Source organism: Castor canadensis, chromosome 6, assembly GCF_047511655.1.
Source record: "Castor canadensis chromosome 6, mCasCan1.hap1v2, whole genome shotgun sequence".
In the NCBI taxonomy this organism is placed as follows: domain Eukaryota; kingdom Metazoa; phylum Chordata; class Mammalia; order Rodentia; family Castoridae; genus Castor; species Castor canadensis.
In genome coordinates, this window is record NC_133391.1 from 69,144,337 (window position 1) to 69,162,036 (window position 17,700).

The window sequence follows — 17,700 nt, forward strand, 5'->3', positions numbered from 1 at the left end:
AGGAAGCTGTAGTTTAGTGACTGTAAGTAAGGCTTTAGAATCACAGAGACAGGTTTTAAGACCTAGAACTGTCACTTCCTAACTGAAGGTGTTGCAGGAAATCACTTAACTTCTCTGAGCCTTGAGTTTTCTAGGTTTTGGGGTTTTTTTTTTTTTTGGTATTTAGAGACAGGGTCTCAACATGTAGCCCAGGCTGGTCTCAAACCTTCTATCCTGCCTCTGCCTCCTGAGTGTTGGACTTATAGGTATGAACCACCATGCCCAGCTGATGTTCTTGTCTGTAAAATGTGAGTACTCATTTATGCCTTACAGAAACGTGTGCGTGGCAAATGCTCAGCAATTACTCAGTGCTTCCTTCTCCTGCACCTCTGGCAGACAGCACTAACTGACACATCTCTTTGCACTGAGCCACTTTTTCTTGGCCCTGCTCAAACTTGCAGAGCAGCTCACCTGGGCTACCTTCCTGCCTAGGCTCAGACTCCCAAGAGGACAGAGAGAGAACTTGATGAGGCTGTGGTTCAAGACAAATAGGAGAATGCCATACCTACCCTCCACTCCCTTCCCTCCTTCACACTGATAGGCAATTTGTATTTACCCCAACTTTGCTCCCATTTTTGGGGAAAGGAAGGGCAGAGTATTTGGGAGTGGGACCAGGAAAGGGTGGTCCCCAGAATTACATGGCTGACATAGCCTGTGGGGGAGGCTGGGTGGAATGACCTGCCTGTTTTCTGGGGGCCGATGATGAGGAGCTTTGGGAAGCGGTCACATGTTTTTTCCTTGGACCAGATGTCTTTGTGGCGTTTGTCCTCGCAAGGGTCCTAAAACAACAATGGAAGGGATGTGAGGGAGACCCGAGAACCCACGAATGGACTCCCACCACACATACATATGTGGCCATGACCAGCAGGCATAATACCTGCATGTGACCTCATCACCTCCAGACACCAAGCTGCAACAGGCAGGGACTACTTCTACTTAGCATCATGCTCCCCACAGAGCCTGGCCAAATGCCCAGCTGCATAGTTGGCACTAAGAGGAACTCCCGAGTACTTGTTGAATTTAACTAGACAAGCAGTGTCTCAAATGAATCATCAAGCTTTTCCTCCAGAGTCCAGAGTTAGTAAACACTATAGGCTTTGGGTAACTGTCCAGTCTCTGTTGCCACTACTCCACTCTGCTGCTGTGGCACGAGTGGTGCCTGCAACACTCATGAGAATGAGTGGGGCTGGTTCCAACAAAACTTTCTTTATAAAAACAGAACATGGGCTGGTTTTGGCCCACAAATTACAGTCTATGGACCCCTGGTCTGAACTATGAGACTGCCACTGAGCCCAGCTTCTGCTCCCAACTTTTAACAGTCCCCAGGTGTAGTCCTTCCTAAGGACGGCCCCAAACCATCCCTTGAGTTCCCTTCCCAGTGGCTCAGAACTGCTATAGTTAGGGGACTTGGGAGAGTCCCAGTCAGGGTGGTCGCTCTCGACACTTCAGCCATGCTGGGTTCATCTGCAGTTCTTCAAGGCTGTCTTTTCCAAGACTGTGAATGAGTGTGCATGTTTGCAGGAGGCCATGTATGTGTACATACATGTGCACATGTGCTCACGAGTGGTGTGCCCATGCTGGTGAGCAAACAAGCATGGGAGTTTCTGCTCAAGAAGGCATGAGTATGAAGGGTGAGCCTCAAGACCATGCCTGGAACACATGTTTGTGAGCAGAGGGCATTCCATCCCTGCAGCAAGGCACCAGGCTGCCTTGCCCCACCTGCCAGAGTGGGTCCTTTTCCTCAGCGAAGATCTGGAAGTACTTCTGGGCTAGCTGCACCGGAGGCAGTGTCTGCAGCCGCAGGTTGGTCCAGGAGTGCAGGAAGCGCACCAGGTGCTTGAACGTGTACAGGCCCAGGCGGTCATTCCCATAATTGGACAAGTGTGTCATGAAGATGCTGATCTGCTCCAGGGGAGGGGAAGAGGAAGACAGCAGCTGCATCAACATCTGAGCCACCCTCATCCCCACTTCTAACCCCTCTAGCCCTGCCTCAGCTTGCAGGCCCACCCAAAGACCAGTGCAAGGTACACTGGGGCAATCAACAACCTCACTGTGTGACCTCAGGCTGGGCACAGGTAAGGTCTTAATGGCCTCCAAATGTTACAAGCCTGGGGTAGGAGGTTGGCTTAATGCAGTGATTTGTAAATCACAAATATATAAAGTTGGGGGGTGGTGGGATACATGGAAGATGAGGAAATCTTAGCCCATTGTGCTAGCTAGACAATATGATTATTTCTATTTTACACATCAGGAAAAAAAAGTCCAAAAAGCTCAAGTAGAGAAGGAGAGAGAGGGAGACAGAGGAGAGAGAGAGAGAGAGAGTATACATGCAGGTCTACACTTGAACAAAGACTGGAAAAAAGAACATGCAGAAAAATACTAACAATGCTGTATTGCAGCACATGATCATGAAAGACAGGAAAAGAAAGCTCCAATGCTTTAGTCCAGCTCACACAGCAGAGAAGGTACAGTGCCAGGGCTGGAGAGTGGATCTCCTAATTTCCAGTCCTTCACACTGGCCCCTCACCATTCCCCAGCCCAGAAGGCCTCCTCAGCTGCAGACAGGCTGTCAACAGCCCCTCCCCAAGCCAGCTGTGGGCTGCAGAGCACTCACAGGATTGAGAAGCACGGTGAGGAAGAGCTCGCCCCCATTGATGATTTTGTCCAGCTCACTGGAGCCACCAGGGTACTCATTGTAGAAGATGGTATGTGTGAAAAGGCCACAGGTCTGCCGAGGGAGGACCTGGGATGGAGAGGGAAAAGAGCCATGGCATCTCCAGACAGTGAATGTAGTAGGAGAGGTCTTCCCTATCCTCTTGTGCAGACACAGCCCCTACTACAGGAGTCCTTGCTCCCAAACACTCTGTAGGCTGTGACACTGCCTCACATGAACAACAGGTCCTTACCAGTTTACATTTTGCTGTTATTCTTTGTACAAAATAAACAGACCCTACGTGATGTAGGAGAATGAGACAGTTTCTGGAAAACTGACTGCTTGCAGCAAGAATCCTGTACCCTCTAACATTGCTCTTCAGGGCATACTCTGCCTAGCCTGCACACTAGTGTCATGCATTGACTTAGCTACCTACTGTCTCTACTCCAGAAACCGGACTCTAAGAGGAAAAGAAGAGGCCTGCCTTGTCACCACCTAATGCTCAGTGTTAATGTGAGCCCCTGATACTGAGGAAGTGGATGGATGGGTGGGTGATGGATAAAGACAAACTTTGCCTTCCCACACTTGCCCCATCTTGACTGACAATACATCCTTCCAATGCCTCAGGCCAGAAACCTTAGCATCACCTCTGACTTCTCTCTCTCTTACACCTAGAATCACACTTATCAACAGGTCCTACTGGCTGTAAATTCTAACAAGTCCAACATACAATTACATTCCCACCTTGTACTGGGTCCATTTCTTATCTGGAAGAGTGTAATGGCCTCCTAACTGGCCTGCCCGATTCTTTTGTACCCTTTACTCCACTCCACACCAATAGACAGAAGGATAGAAAACTCTTTTAAAATATGAATCAGGTCATGCTCCATTCAAACCTTTCCATCTCTGCCTAAAAGTGATGGCCAGCCTTCCATGGCCTTATACCAGCTGGACCATTACCCCTCTGACATCCTCTACCATCTGCGTGTCACTCACTCCCTTCAAGACACACTGCCTCCTAGTTGGTCCTCAGACACACTCAGCACAGGCCTGCCTCAGAGCCTTTGCACTTGTGCTGCTTTCTCTGCCTTGCATGCTCTTCCACATGTAGCAGGTGGGAGGGGAGACCTTCCTAATCCCTTACTGAAAACAGCCCCTTACCTCCCTTCCCTGCTAGATTGTCTCCAGGGCACCTTTCACCATCTAACCATTATATGCATGAGTGTCTCCTGCCACTAGAATGCCAGGTCTACAAGGCCAGGAACTTCTCTGAGTTTTGTGCATTTCTGTGCCTCAGTCCCTAGAAGGACAGACACATGGTAACAGCTCAAGAGAAGTTTTTAAATGAGCAAATGAGTGTAACAGAGGCCTGTCCCACATCCTCACCAGAACCCCCTTTAAAGCATGCTCACTCCTAGACCCTCTGTCACAAAAGCTAAGATGTTCACGAAAAGGGGCCATGACTGGCAATCTACCTTCCCCATGATGGAGCCTCAGATGCCAAGGTGGCAGAAGAAAACAGCCTGCAGCCTCTATGCCAGCTAGCCACAGCTCTACTTCCCAGAACAGCACATGCACATACCCCATGAAAGTGTGGGCCCACAGATCCCCCACCTCCCTCCTGCTGTGGACCACTTGCCATGATGCTGTTGTGGATGAAGCCGCGGCGGTAGCGGGCTGGCTTCAGGTGGGGGTACTCCTCTGTGCTGGTCACACGGATGTTCCACACCTGCTTCCAGGCCTCATACAGCTGCATATGCACAGGGTACACACCCGAGTGGTGGGGTGCCACTGCGTACCCCATGTCTGTGGGAATGCCATGCTCCTGGGGAAAGGATGAGCAGGGCAGGATGAGAATGGGGCCTTTCCCCTTGGGGCTTTAACTCCCCCTTGTAGAATATGAGAGAAAAATCAGAGGCTAGAATGGCAGGGTAGTTGGTCTAAGCCCTCATGGTACAGATAGGGAAAGCAAGGCCTGAGAAAGAAAGGAAGCTGCTCAGAGTGAGTGACTGGCACAGCTGAGACTAAAACCCAGGTCCTGACTCTCGGTCAGGACCCATGCCTTCTAGCTCAGAGGTGCATGCACCCCAGAGTACAGGGCAAAGACAGGGTTTTTCCTGCCTCCTCTTGCCTCTGGTTGTTCAGTGAACACAGGCTAGTCTACTGAGCAACCATCCCCTCCTCACTGAGTACCTCTCCCTGTTTTCCTGTGCCTCTGCCCTAGCCTGGAAGTGAGAGCTTGGACTCAGGAAACACAAAGACCTGGGTTTAAGTCCTGGTGTAACCTCCCTGAGCTTCAGTTTCTGGTCTGTGAAGTGGGGCTGTTTTCTTAAATTAAGAGTACAAGAGACAGAGACTATAAAGGGGCTCACCTTAGGCCCCGACACAGAGTTGGTATAAAAATCTGTCCAGCTGAACAGATATGCTTGCTAAAGCAGCAAGAGGCTCACAGTCCAGGCCCCCAGCCCAGCCCCTAGGCACCCCAGCTCTGCCCTGGAGGGAATCTTACTCACGACAGCGAACTTCTTGTTCAGGGCCATCTGCTCAGCTAACACAGACTGATTGTGGAACAGGTGAGGCTGCATGTGGCTCCACATGTGGGGGAACCACCAGAACTCCTTCACATAGGACAGCAGCAGGTCATCTCCAGCATCCTCGGCATCAGTACCTGCAGGGTGGCACAGAGCACTCTCAGCACAGATGACTTGGCCATAAGGCCCTCAAACCTGGCCTGAGCCTTCAGATAGGGTGCACAGCTACAACCCATTCAGGAGCTGCTTGGGAGAATTCTTCAAGCTCACCCCAGGAGAAGACAGTCTAGAGTGTGCCCTGCCTCAATGAAAAAACGTGCAGAGAACTTCTCTCAGGGACTTTGGGGTTTGGCATCAACAATCTCAATTGTTTCCTCCACTTCTCCCCTGCCTTCTCTGATCCTATCTCAGTGATCCAAATGGGGTCATCTGCCTTTCACCCACTGATCTATGTAAGCTCTTTGTGTGCACACAGGATGCGTAACACTCTGTCTCATATTTGTTACTACAACGACCTCTGACATTTCTTAGCATGTTGTCTCTGACAACCAGGATAGTTCCTATTTGGCTTTGGCTATGTTGCTCATTGTCTCCCTCCCTCTAATTGCTGGCCAAAATGGTTCTGCCTAGAATTCCAGAGAGGCCACCCTCACTATGGTGAGCAGAAAGCACCAAGATGGATGGTCACTGCAGATGACCAGTCTAGGGGCTGTTCTCCCTGCACAGTCCTAGAAGGGCAGCATGTGAGGAACCTGAGAGAGCCTAAAAGAAGGCAAGCATGAAGCAGGCAACCTACAGCTCTCAACCTCAAGCCTTCTGCCTCCAAACTCAACTCAGGACACTGGTCACGCTGGGGTGGGTACAAATGCAAGGCGCCTTCACCTTCTATGCTACACACCCTGTAACATTCTTAAAATTCAACTGGTTTCTTTTACAAGCAAAAATAATACAAATAATTTTACAAAGTGGAGGGTGGAGAAGAGGTACACCTAGAACAGTATAGCCTTCAAGGCTGGGGGTAGTCAGGAAGAAGGGTGCATCTGCCTGTTGCTGTGACTACTCTTGTGGTCCACTGGCTCTGGGGAACCAGAGGGGTCAGATGTGACCAAGTGTGACCAGCCAGTCTATCTGGTGGCCTGTAGTAGTGTTCCCAGGAGGTGGCTTGGAGGAGCCCCTGAACCTCCATCCTGAAAGGTGCTAGTGAGAACAGGGGCAGGCCACATACCTGTATGGAAGAATTTCCCTGAGTAGCCCAGGTTGAAGGTGAAGTTTGGGATGTGTGTGCGTAGTTCATTTTGCGTATCAAACAGGGCCTAGGAAAAGCAGAGGAGAAAGGAAGGGGTGAGGGAAAGACAGGAGCTCCCACTCCTTCCACTAAGGGCCCAAGGAGTGTCTTGTTCCAACAGAACCAGCTACAGAGTTGGAAGGCCCAGTGAAAAATGAAAATGTGGGAACCACAGGGCACAGTGGATCAGGCCTGTAACCCTAGCTGTACAGGAGGCAGAGATCAGGAAGATCGAAGTTCAAGGCAGCCTAGGAAAAAAGTTTGAGACCTCATCTCAACCAAAAAAAGGTGAGCAGTGGTGCACACCTGACATCCCAGCTATGTGGAAAGCATAAATAGGAAGACTGTGCAGGGCACCTGTAGCTCACACCTGTAATCCTAGCTACTTGGAAGGCTAAGATTGAAAGGATCACAGTTCTAGGCCAGGAAGGGCTGCCAAGACCCCATTTCCAAAATAATCAGAGCAAAATGGACTGGAGATGTGACTCAAGTGCTACAGCCCCTGCCTAGCAAGTGAAAGGCCAAGTTCAAACCCCCAGTACTCCCAAATAAAGGAAAAAGAAAAAAAGAAAAGAAAATTGGGACCCTTGTTCAAAAGGTTATAAAGAATATCAAGAAGCAACAGCAAATTGGGCATAGTGGCTCACACCTATAATCCTAGCTACTCAGGAGGCAGAGACCTTGAGGATCACAGTCCAGGCATAAACAGTACATCTTATCCCAAAAACAACTAAAAAAGCAAAACAGGCTAGAGGCTGACTCAAGTGGTAAATCGCCTGCCTTGCAAGCTTAAGAGTTTAAGGCCCTGAGTTCAATCCCCAGTCCCACAAAAAAAAAAGAAGAAGAAGAAGAAGAAGAAGGCAACAGCAGAGCACTCAACCACATATGAGCCCCACCCATGCACAGGGTCCTGTGTGACAGCATAGGATGCACATGTGTGAAACCAGTCTGCGCTGCCTCCTCCAGCAAGCCTCTAGCAGAAGACGTGGACTGCAGTCAGGTCTGCTGTATGCCTTGAAAAGCTTCCAACTTCTCTAGGCCTCAGTTTCCCCAAATGCAAAAGGGGACAATAATCTCTCTCTCCCTCATGGGCTTTTAGAGAATTAAGAGAGCTACAGCCTATAAAGCTGCCTGATATTTGGTTAAGTGATAGAGACTGGTAGCCACCGCCATGTCTGTGGTCACTGCTACCAAAAGCCTTGGTGTCTTTATGTAGATTTCTCCTTCATGGTGGAATGCAAGACTGCAATGTTCCTATGCTCAGCACACCTAGCTTTTGCAAGTCCACGAAGGGAAGCTGACCCTGTGAACACAGGCAGCTATACTGTGGGGAGAGGAATGCATGGTTCACCAGGCTGTTAGGGACCCTGCAAAAGCCTACTTTCACAGAATGTTGCAGACTAAAAGTTCTGGCCCTCCAGGGACAGTGTTGTCACCACTGGCATATAACCAAGGCCATGCCTTGTAGACACGTGGCCTTGGACAAGCTCACCTCTCTGAGTCCTAGTGTCCTCCTCTGTGAAATGGGACTCATGACAACGCCCACTGCAGCAGGCTGCTGGGAGGACCAAATGAGGCCCTCACAGAGAGGGCTGAGTCCAGAGCCTGGCATTTCTGGAGCCCTGAATACAGGGTTTCTGTCAGTACTATGTAAATCATGGTGCACTGCCAGTACTGTACAAGCTCATGGGATGACACACCATGAAGAAGGGCACAGTTGTCACCCACGGTTGGGACTAAAGAGGAAAACACCCTGCCCCTTCTGACTCATGAGAATGTTTGATAATAATAAGACCCTGGCTGCAGATACACTTTGTTATCTGTGCTGAGCTTAGTTCATGGAAGAGGATGCCTCGATCTGTGGTGTTGTACACACATGCCTCCTAGCTGCTATTATACCTCTCACTTTAGAGATAAGAGCCAGGCAGAGTATTTGGGAGGCTGAGGCAGGAGGGTCATGAGTTCCAGGCCAGCCTAGGCTACATAGTAGCCCTAGTTTCAAAAAAAAACCAGAAGGAAGAAAAGAAGAAGAAAACAAAGTGGGAAGTTCAGAACTTATAATGATGCTGTGTGTCCCACAGCCAGACTTCCTTGTGGGCTTATTCTGAACGAGTTTCATGGGGATTCCCCTGCACAGGCATCATGGGCCTAGGCTAGAGCAAGAGAGAACCAGCTTGGGCCACTGGAAGAGCATCCTAAAGTAGGAAACAGAGCAATCTATTTGATAGAGGTAGGTCATAGCATCATATGAAGATGTTCAGATGGGAAGGCTCAACTGGAAAGAACTTCAAATCTTCCTTCAATAGGAAAGCCCTTGAGGAAATGAAATGAAAGGGAAGAAAAACAATGAGTACAAGCAAATCAGGTTGTTCTCATTCTCACTCCAAAAGTGACCTGCTTTCAGTCTACTGAAAGTGTATTGCAGCTCATGCCTATAATCCTAGCTACTCAAGAGGTAGATAGAGCTCAGGAGGATCTCAGTTCAAAGACAGACCAGGCAAATAGTTTCTGAGACCCTATCTTAAAAAACCCATCACAAAAAAAGGCTGGTGGAGTGGCTCAAAATGTAGCCCTGAGTTCAAACCCCAGTATCTACCAAAAAAAAAAAAAAGAGAGAGAGAGAGAAAGTGTATTGCTTTACTAATAAACTTTACTATCACTTTCGCTACAAAAAAAAAAAAAGAAACCTGAAGACCAATGGAACTGAGGATCCAGATATGAATCCATTCAACTATGTCCACCTGATTTTTGACAAAGGCACCAAAACATACAATGGAGAAAAGACAGCCTCTTCAATAAATGCTGCCAGGAAAACTGGGTATCTGCATGCAGAAAACCAAAACTAGACCCATGTCTTTCATCCTGTACAAATATCAATTCAAAGTGGATTAAGGACCTTAATATAATACCCGAAACTTTGAAGCTAGTGCAGGAATGAGTAGGAAATACACTGGAACTTATAGGCATAGGCAGTAACACCCTAAATAGAACTCCAGTGGCTCAGCATCTAAAAGGACTAAAAAGCTTCTGCACAAAAGAAATGGTCACTAGATTGAAGAGGCAGCCCACAGAATGGGAGAAAAATTTTGCCAGCTATACATCTGACAAGGTATTAATAACCAGAATATACAGGGAGCTCAAAAACTAAACTCCCCCAAAAAAATCAATGATCCAATGAGGAAATGGGCAAGTGAACTGAACAGAGATTTTTCAAAGGAAGAAGTCCAAACAGCCAAAAAATACATGAAGAAATGCTCAACATCCCTGGCCATAAAGGAAATGTCAATCAAAATCACGTTAAGATTCCATCTCACTCCTGTTAGAATGGCTACCGTCAAGAACATAACAAATGTTGGTGAGGATGTGGGGAAAAAGAGATCCTCATACACTGCTGGTGGGAATATAAATTAGTATAACCACTATGGAAAACAGTATGGAAGCTCCTCAAAACACTAAAAAACAGAACTGCCATATGATCCAGCAGCACCATTCCTAGGGACATACCAAAAGGAATGTAAATCAGGTTACAATAAAGGCACCTGCACACTCATGTTTACTGTAGCACTATTCACAATAGCCAAGCTATGGAAATAGCCAAGATGTCCCACCACTGACGAATGGATTAAGAAAATGTGGTATTTATAAACACTGGAATTTTATTCAGCCACAAAGAAGAATGAAATTTTGTCATTTGCAGGTAAATGGATGGAATGATGGAACTAGAGAGTATTATCTTAAATGGAGTTAGCCAGGTTCAGAAAGTCAAGGGCTGCATATTTTCTCTCATACATGGAATATAGGCCCAACACAAATAACAAGCAATATCATATATATATATATATATATATTCATACACACACACACACACACACACACAGAGCATGTATCCCAAAGTGGGACTGGTAGAGGAGACCAAGGGAGGAGGAAACGAAGGAAAGAAAGATAGCGAATAATAAAGAAGTACGTCACATCATGCAGGAACAAGATAAAATGAAACAACACAGGATGGAGGAAAGGTGAGGAAGTGCAGTGGAGGGGGTTACACTGACTTAGGTACAATGCATGTACAGGAATAAAACCAAGGCAAAAATCCCACTGAACAACAAGCAGACACCTAAACAATGAAGGACAAGAATGAAAAACAGGTCACGCTAAGGGAGGGCCACTAATGGGAGAGGGAGAATAAAAGAAGGAAGCAAAGAAGGTGAACATGGTTGATGTACTTTCTATACAAGAATAAATACAAAACTTTTAAACCTGTCAAAATCACAAGAATGGGACTAAGGTAACAAAGAGAAAAATGGACGGGATGAACCAATTCAGGATACAGTACATATATACATGAAAATTTCATAATAAAATTTCCTGTATAGATATCTTAAACAAACAAAAATGTCTTTTTTCAAAAACAAAGGACAAGAAGGCAAACAGGTCCTATCTGGGGGATGGCACCAGTGGGAGGGGGGAGGACATACAAAAGAGTGTAGGAGGGTGAATATGGTAGAAATATTATGTATGAAAATGGAAAAAATGAGACCTGTTGAAACTATTCTAAGAATGGGGGAGGGGATAAAGGAGTATGATGGAGGGGGTAAATTTAACTAAGACATAATATAAGCACTTTTGTAAATGTCACAATGCACCCCCAGTACAAAAACAGTAATTTAAAAAAAGACTCGCTTTGTAAAATTGATACTGTATGCTCTTTTTTACTATTTTAAATTTGAAACACTAATAAAACCTCCAGATGGCTACAAAAAAAAAAAAAAAAAAGCACATCAAAGCTTGCAGTAAGAGCACCTGCCTAGCAAGCATGTGGGCCCAAGTTCAAACCCCACTGCTGCCAAAAACTAAACAAAAAAGCTGCTGGCTTGTCCAGCTGCAGCAAGCAGCCTGGAGGGTGGAGCCTGGCCAGAAGAGCAGGACCTCTCCCCCACCCCACCCCTCAACCCAGCACCTTTGTGAAACCCAGGGGTGCACAGGAAACAGCAGGTGCTCTTTACAGCTGAGACTTAGTGATGGGAAGTGACTTGCCCAAGTCACCTAATCAATCAGGGTCACATTGGGATTTGACTCAAATTAGGTATCAACTTCCCACACAATGCCAGCTTCCCAAGTCCATCTACTCTGATTGTCTCCTCTGGGGTGTGAACAGGTGCAGAAAGTTCACTTTTAACAGAGACAGGGGCACAAACCCCACCAGCACCTTTCTTTCAGGCCACAGGTCAACCCTACCAGGAGACTTCAGGTTGGTGGAAAAATACAGCACAACAGACCTGCATTGCTCAGGGAGAGAAGTATTCCTCTCTGTTTAAAGCCTCCCGGAGCATCAAAGAGAGGTCTTGGTTTAGTGCTAATCTCCTGTAAGAGAGGACACTGGGTCAGCAGGCAGCAGTGTCTCTGGGAATTTAATCCTGTTTTGTTTCCACTGCATTCATTGTTATGACTGCACTCTATCACAGCAACCAGTACCAATGCCCACTTACACTTGGAGGCCATCTCCTTTGCAAACAACCTTCAGTAAAATCACTGATAGATAAAAACTGAATTTTAAGCAAGGCTTAATGGTCTTGCTTTGCAGACTTCTCTTTCACAGTGACAGTGCCTATGTATATAAAAACTTGTGGTTTGCAAAGTGCTTTTCCATGCAGTTTTGTTTGGTAAACGTATTTTGAATTCAACACATGCATTCCTCTATCTGTAATACCTGTTAAAATGGGCTGAAAGTGTGATTCAAGCTCTCATTCTTGTTTAAGAATTTTTATAGGAGCTCTGATTTTTTGTTATTGTTGTTTGGTGGGACTGGGGTTTGAACTCAGGGGTTCACCTTTGCAAAGCAGGAACTCTACCACTTGAGCCACACCTTCAGTTCTTTTTTGCTATGGTTATTTTGGAGATGCATCTCATTAACTATTTGCCTGGGCTGGCCTCAAACCACAATCCTCCCAATCTCAGCCTCCCAAGTACCAAGGATTACAGGCATGAGCCACTGGTGCCAGCAGGAGTTCTGATATTGACATAAGCATTTTTCAGGGTTAAAAATCATATATGGATTAAAAGATAAACAACACGCACAGCTCCCACATTTGTGTTTCAGTGACTGGGTTTCTTCTTCTGCAGATAAACACCTGCACTCATACCCCAGATGCAAAATTTCTCTGATTTAATACTTCAATAAAATTTTAAGTGACATTTACTTCTAATGAGATAATTAATAAAAACTAGGTAGTGGGGATGGAGGCTCGTTTTGGGTAACTAACAGCCAGAGCAAAGTCACGTTGAAGTACATGAAGACTTGAAGTTTCGTGAGGACTGCCTTACCTTCACATCCTCCACCTTCATGCGTGTGCCCTCCTTGCCCACGAAGATGTCGTCAATGTCCACCAGGATGTAGCGGTCCAGAGGCAGCGAGAGGCGTTTACCCGTGAGAAAGGCCACTGCATCCACAAAGACGAGTTTGTGCAGCCAGAAGTTGAGGTTGTTGCCAAACAGCACGCGCTGGATGCCGTCGTGGAGGCCCAGGTCCTGCACCACGGTGGCGTGCAGTGCAGCATGTAGGCTGGTGTCTGCACCCAGGTGTGGGATGGACTCAGATGAGCGCGTCTTGGCCAGCAGCACTGGCTCATAGGTGGAATGGTTCGACTGAAACACTGTCCAGTCCTCGCCAGGCAGTACACCCTTTTCCACCTCACTGGGCCGTGTCACATAGAGCAGTGGAGACTTAGGGTTGATGCTGCAGTCCTTCAGGCCCAGGTTCGAGTGCAGGAAGAGGGGGAAGCCCTTGAGTTGCGCACTCAGCAGGCTATTCTCATTGGCCTGCAGCCAGGGTGGGGTAGAAGGGGGAATAGCTATCAGGTCCAGAACTGGAGGGACACAGAATCTCAGATGTGGAACAAGAACAGTAACATCAACAATATTTGTATCATTCACTGAAGGCTCACCACATCCCTCCCCATTCACCCTCCCACCAACCCCACAATGATACACCAGTAAACACGTGCAACTTAAAGCCAGGGAGTGGGTTCTGCACACTCTGCATGCAGGAATGCTGTTAATCTTCCAAGTGACCCCAGAATGCAAGTATTGTCGCACCCATTCCACATATAAGGAGACTGAGGCCCACAGAGGTTAAATTGCACAGAGAAAATCCTAGCAGTCTACTACCACACTGCCTGGCCTCAGGCAAGTTATGCTACTTCTCCAGGCCTCACCTTCCTCTGCCCCACAGCATCCCCAGTTCCTCACACAATCCTGGCACCCTAAGGCCACAGGAGTGTAGCTCCCATGCTCACCCAGTCCCTGCCAGTGTTGAGGTCTCCAATTCCCTTTTCCCAGGGCATGCTGCTGCCCAGCTCCCTGAGGGTCTGCAGACAGGTCCCATGGCACCCCACTTCTCTTCCCTGGCCTCATAGCCCCTGCCCTTCCATGCCCTCCCTTACCCTTCTAGTCACCTGACTCTAGGTACGGTACAATTGGTCCTTGTTCCTGTGTCCATTCCATCCCTTCTTCTTGTGCTGGCAAGCCCCTGCTTATTCTTCAAAACCCAACACATATGCCCTCTTCTCTATATTGGGACCATGTGCAGGTGAAGGACATGAAGGTAAGGCAGGGCCTTGCAAGCGTCAAATCTTTGTGTACCCTATACCACAACTTAGCTCTGGGACTACTCAAAGCCTCAACTATAGTATTTCTCACCTCAGCTGCTGCACTATCACACCAGCCTGCACATCCTGAGGACAAGGGGCTACATCATTTTCTACCCTTGGATCCCTGACAACCAGTGGTAGCATACAACATTTGATAAAGAACTAAATTTTAAAAAAAAAAAAGAAAGTGGAACAGACCGTTGGCTATACTTGGTACATGATAGCTATTTGGCTACAGTTTTCATGTGTTCATTCCCCAACTATTCACTGTGTTGGCACTGTATTAAGTATCAAATGAAATCAGTGAGAAAATACAGTGTGTATAGCACATATGTATTGTATTAAGTGAGAACAATGGATATGGGCCTTGCCCTCTGGAACCTTAAAGATAAGCAGGAAGACAGACATCCATCAAAACCACAGCAATAAACACAAAACTCCAGGGCACACACTATGCAGAGAGGTGCCTGGGCATCCAGCTGGCTCGAGTGGCTCCTGGAGAAAGGGACTTTTGAGCTAACATTTAAAGAATGAGTAATCAGCTGGGGGAAAAATAGGAGCCATGTCCAAGAACAGCAAATGCAAAGGTCCTGAGGTAGAAGGAACAGCAAGAGCTCAGCAGAATGATCAAGAGGGAGAGGAGATGAGGCAAAAAGGCCAGCACAGGGTAGGGGGCAGACCTGCGGGAGCTTGGAGGCTTGAAGTGACACCAGGAAGCCATCAAAGACTCCATCATAGGGTTCTGAGGCAGGGTTGGTGGGTTCCAATTTGCATTCTGGAAAGATCTGTGTGAGTCAAGTGGAGAGTGGAGTGGAGCAAAGCAAGAATGGACAAAGGGCATGTTGGTTTAGAGACAGTGGTAAGGTTGTGTGCAGGGTGCCACTGTGGCTGCTCAGGTGAGCACCATCACAGTGTGCCTGCCTGAGTAGTGAGTGAAGGATAGGGTCTCAGCTAAGCCATGTGTCCAGTGCAGACATGCCTGCCCAGGTTCTGTAGGTGTCTGGCCTTGTAAACTGTGATAAGAAGCTGACATTGAATTCTCCAAAAGCCAGGAGTGAGCCAGGAGCAAGTGGCTGATGCTTATAATCCTACCTACTTGGGAGGCTGAGATCAGGAAGATTGCAGTTGGAGGCCAGTCTGAGGAAACAGTTTGCAAGACCCCATCTCCAAAATAACCAGAGCAAGATGTACTGGAGGTGTGGCTCAAGTGGTAAAGCACAGCATGAAGCCCTAAGTTCAAAACTCAGTGCCTCAAAAAATAAATAAAAGGAAGGAATCCCTGCCAACCTCCTCCATCCTGAGTCAGCCTAGTATTGTGGGTGTTGAGCTCTATCCTCAGAGGCAACCTATCACCCACAGGTTCCCAATCTCTCCTGGTCAGAATTGAGCCTGCATGATCCCTGTGGAGACCCAACACATGTCAAGCCCTGTTCACACCCACTGAGGCCTGGGAAGCTACACTGGACCACAAGGACTGAGGTATTCCATTTCAAAGTCCTGGCTCCACACTGACTGCCAGGTGTTGGCAGCTCATCCATGAAGGAAGGGAGAAACTGAGCTGCTGATAACTACCTAGTAAGCAATGAAAGAGCCAGCCAGGGAAGGGAATGGAGAGCCAGGGCATCACAGAGGCCAGCTTAAGGCAGGCCTCATCCACGCAGGAGACACCAATTCTTCCAAAGGGCTCCCCCAGGCAAAGAAAGGAGAGCCTGAGCTGGAAATGGAAGATGGAGGCCTAACATAGACTTAATTGTTAACTGGCTGGGCATCCTGGGGAAACTCCCATCCCCTCTCTGGGCCTCAGGACCCCCAATGGTCAGTTTGTTCTCACAGTCTCCTATGGTCGAGTTAGAAGCAAGTAGCTTGGTTGTCAAATCTTAGCTCTATGACTTATAAACTATGTCACTCTGGAAAAGCCAATTCACTTTTTGAGCTTCAGGTCCTTATCTGAAAATAAAGTGCCTATTTCACAGGCAGTTGTGAAAATTAAACATAATACGTGAAGAGTAATACTCAGGGTTTGGCACATCCTATGTGCTCAATGAAAGAAGCCAGGTGGCTTCTGCCAGACCTCTGCCATGGTGCGTTGAGACCCAGGGCCCCAGGAGTTGTGAGCCTGAGGCACCACAGTGCCAGGAACTGGGGCTACAAATGAGGAGGACCCAGCTCTCACTCTCGAGGACCTCACAGAGGCACACATTGGTCAGACACAAGACCAAGAGCTACCACCACTGTGTTTGCTGAACTTGGAGATGACAAAACACAACAGCTCCCACTTACTGACAGGCTCCAGGTACCCAGTCTTGTGCGTAGTGCTTCCCACCCATTGTCCTGTTTTGTCTCCAACACAGCCCACTGAGGCAGGAGCTGTAGCTGGCCCCACTTTACAAGTGGGTTGAGCATCCTGCCCAAAGTCACTCTGCTTCTAAGTGTCAGGAAGGTTTGACCCAGGGTCTGCAGCTTTAAACCTCTGCTCTCACAAAGCCATGAGGTCCTCACTGGATAAAGAGGAGGTAATCCTCAACCACCAGGGGGGTGAGCATTTGAGCAGAGAAATCAGACCTCTGGTCAAAACCAACAAGAGATCTTGACTTATGCAACAGGGTAGGAAGAGCACGAAGACCTGGAATTATCACTGATCCTACAGTGAGACTCTGAGCACATCCCTGCTCCAGAGCTCTTAATCTTAAACACTGTGTGACAGTCCTGGAACTGCCATACCCTCCACTCATTTACTTAGTAGAATTTTGCATCAGAGGCCACTTTTGGGAAACAGGACTCCCAAAGTCTCTGGGACCAGGTAGATAATACTTAGAGGTATGAGTTTGGGCACATTTCTTCAACTTTCTGCCTCAGTTTCCTTCTCTCTTAAGTCTGGATGCTATCTCCACCTGCCTTGAAGGATGCCTTATTAGCGTGAGGTGAGTTCATTTGTGTAAAGCATGCAGGCAGTGCATGGCACTGGGTGTGCTCTATAAATGTCTTCCATTCTGGTGATTTTCAGGCCTGGGGCTCTGAATCAACCTTAATGAAGTTCGTGTCAGAAAAGGGCACAGAGACTAGAAGAAAAAAACACAGACAATGAAGAAAGCCTAACTTTACTCTTCTATGAAGTCACAAACCAGGCCAGTGGTCCCCAGAGGGTGCTCTGTGAAAGAGATCAAGCCAGCTAGGGAAGGAATCTCCCCAGGCTGCCTACTGCAGGACTGCTAAGGACCTTCAATCTCATGCCTCACAGTACCTTTCCAGCAGCAGAGCTCCTGCTCTATCAGTGCATGAAAGAGTCTGCTGTATAAACCCCCAACTAGACCAGCCCCTCCCAGCACCAAACACAGGGCCAAGGGCTTAATGCACATGGACGCCTGGCATACAGGCCACTTTTGACCACCTCCTACTTCTTCCCACCTCGCCAAGCTAGAGCCTACCCTAAGACCTGCAATTTGACTTGTGGGCTGAGGACTCTCACACGGAGCCACATGTCTCCTTCCCTCACTTCCTTTAGGCCACTTTATCAGAGAAGACTTCCCTGGCTGACTATCAAAAATA

The 17,700-nt window shown here is 47.7% G+C and overlaps 1 protein-coding gene across 13 annotated transcripts in view; it reads right to left on the reverse strand.

Moving 5' to 3' along the window:
* Ndst1 (N-deacetylase and N-sulfotransferase 1) overlaps positions 1-17,700 on the reverse strand; it is a 61,650-nt gene that overhangs the window by 12,514 nt on the left and 31,436 nt on the right. For 12 of the 13 annotated variants that reach the window (XM_074076642.1, XM_074076645.1, XM_074076650.1 and 9 more), the window contains 7 exons: positions 12,830-13,324; positions 6,449-6,536; positions 5,206-5,360; positions 4,332-4,517; positions 2,654-2,782; positions 1,759-1,941; positions 722-818 (listed from right to left, as the gene is read on the reverse strand). In XM_074076642.1, the coding sequence (XP_073932743.1) occupies positions 722-818; positions 1,759-1,941; positions 2,654-2,782; positions 4,332-4,517; positions 5,206-5,360; positions 6,449-6,536; positions 12,830-13,324 (1,333 nt within the window). Of the gene's footprint in view, positions 1-721; positions 819-1,758; positions 1,942-2,653; positions 2,783-4,331; positions 4,518-5,201; positions 5,361-6,448; positions 6,537-12,829; positions 13,325-17,700 lie in introns of those variants that run through there. The other variant, XM_074076653.1, reaches the window with a different exon arrangement.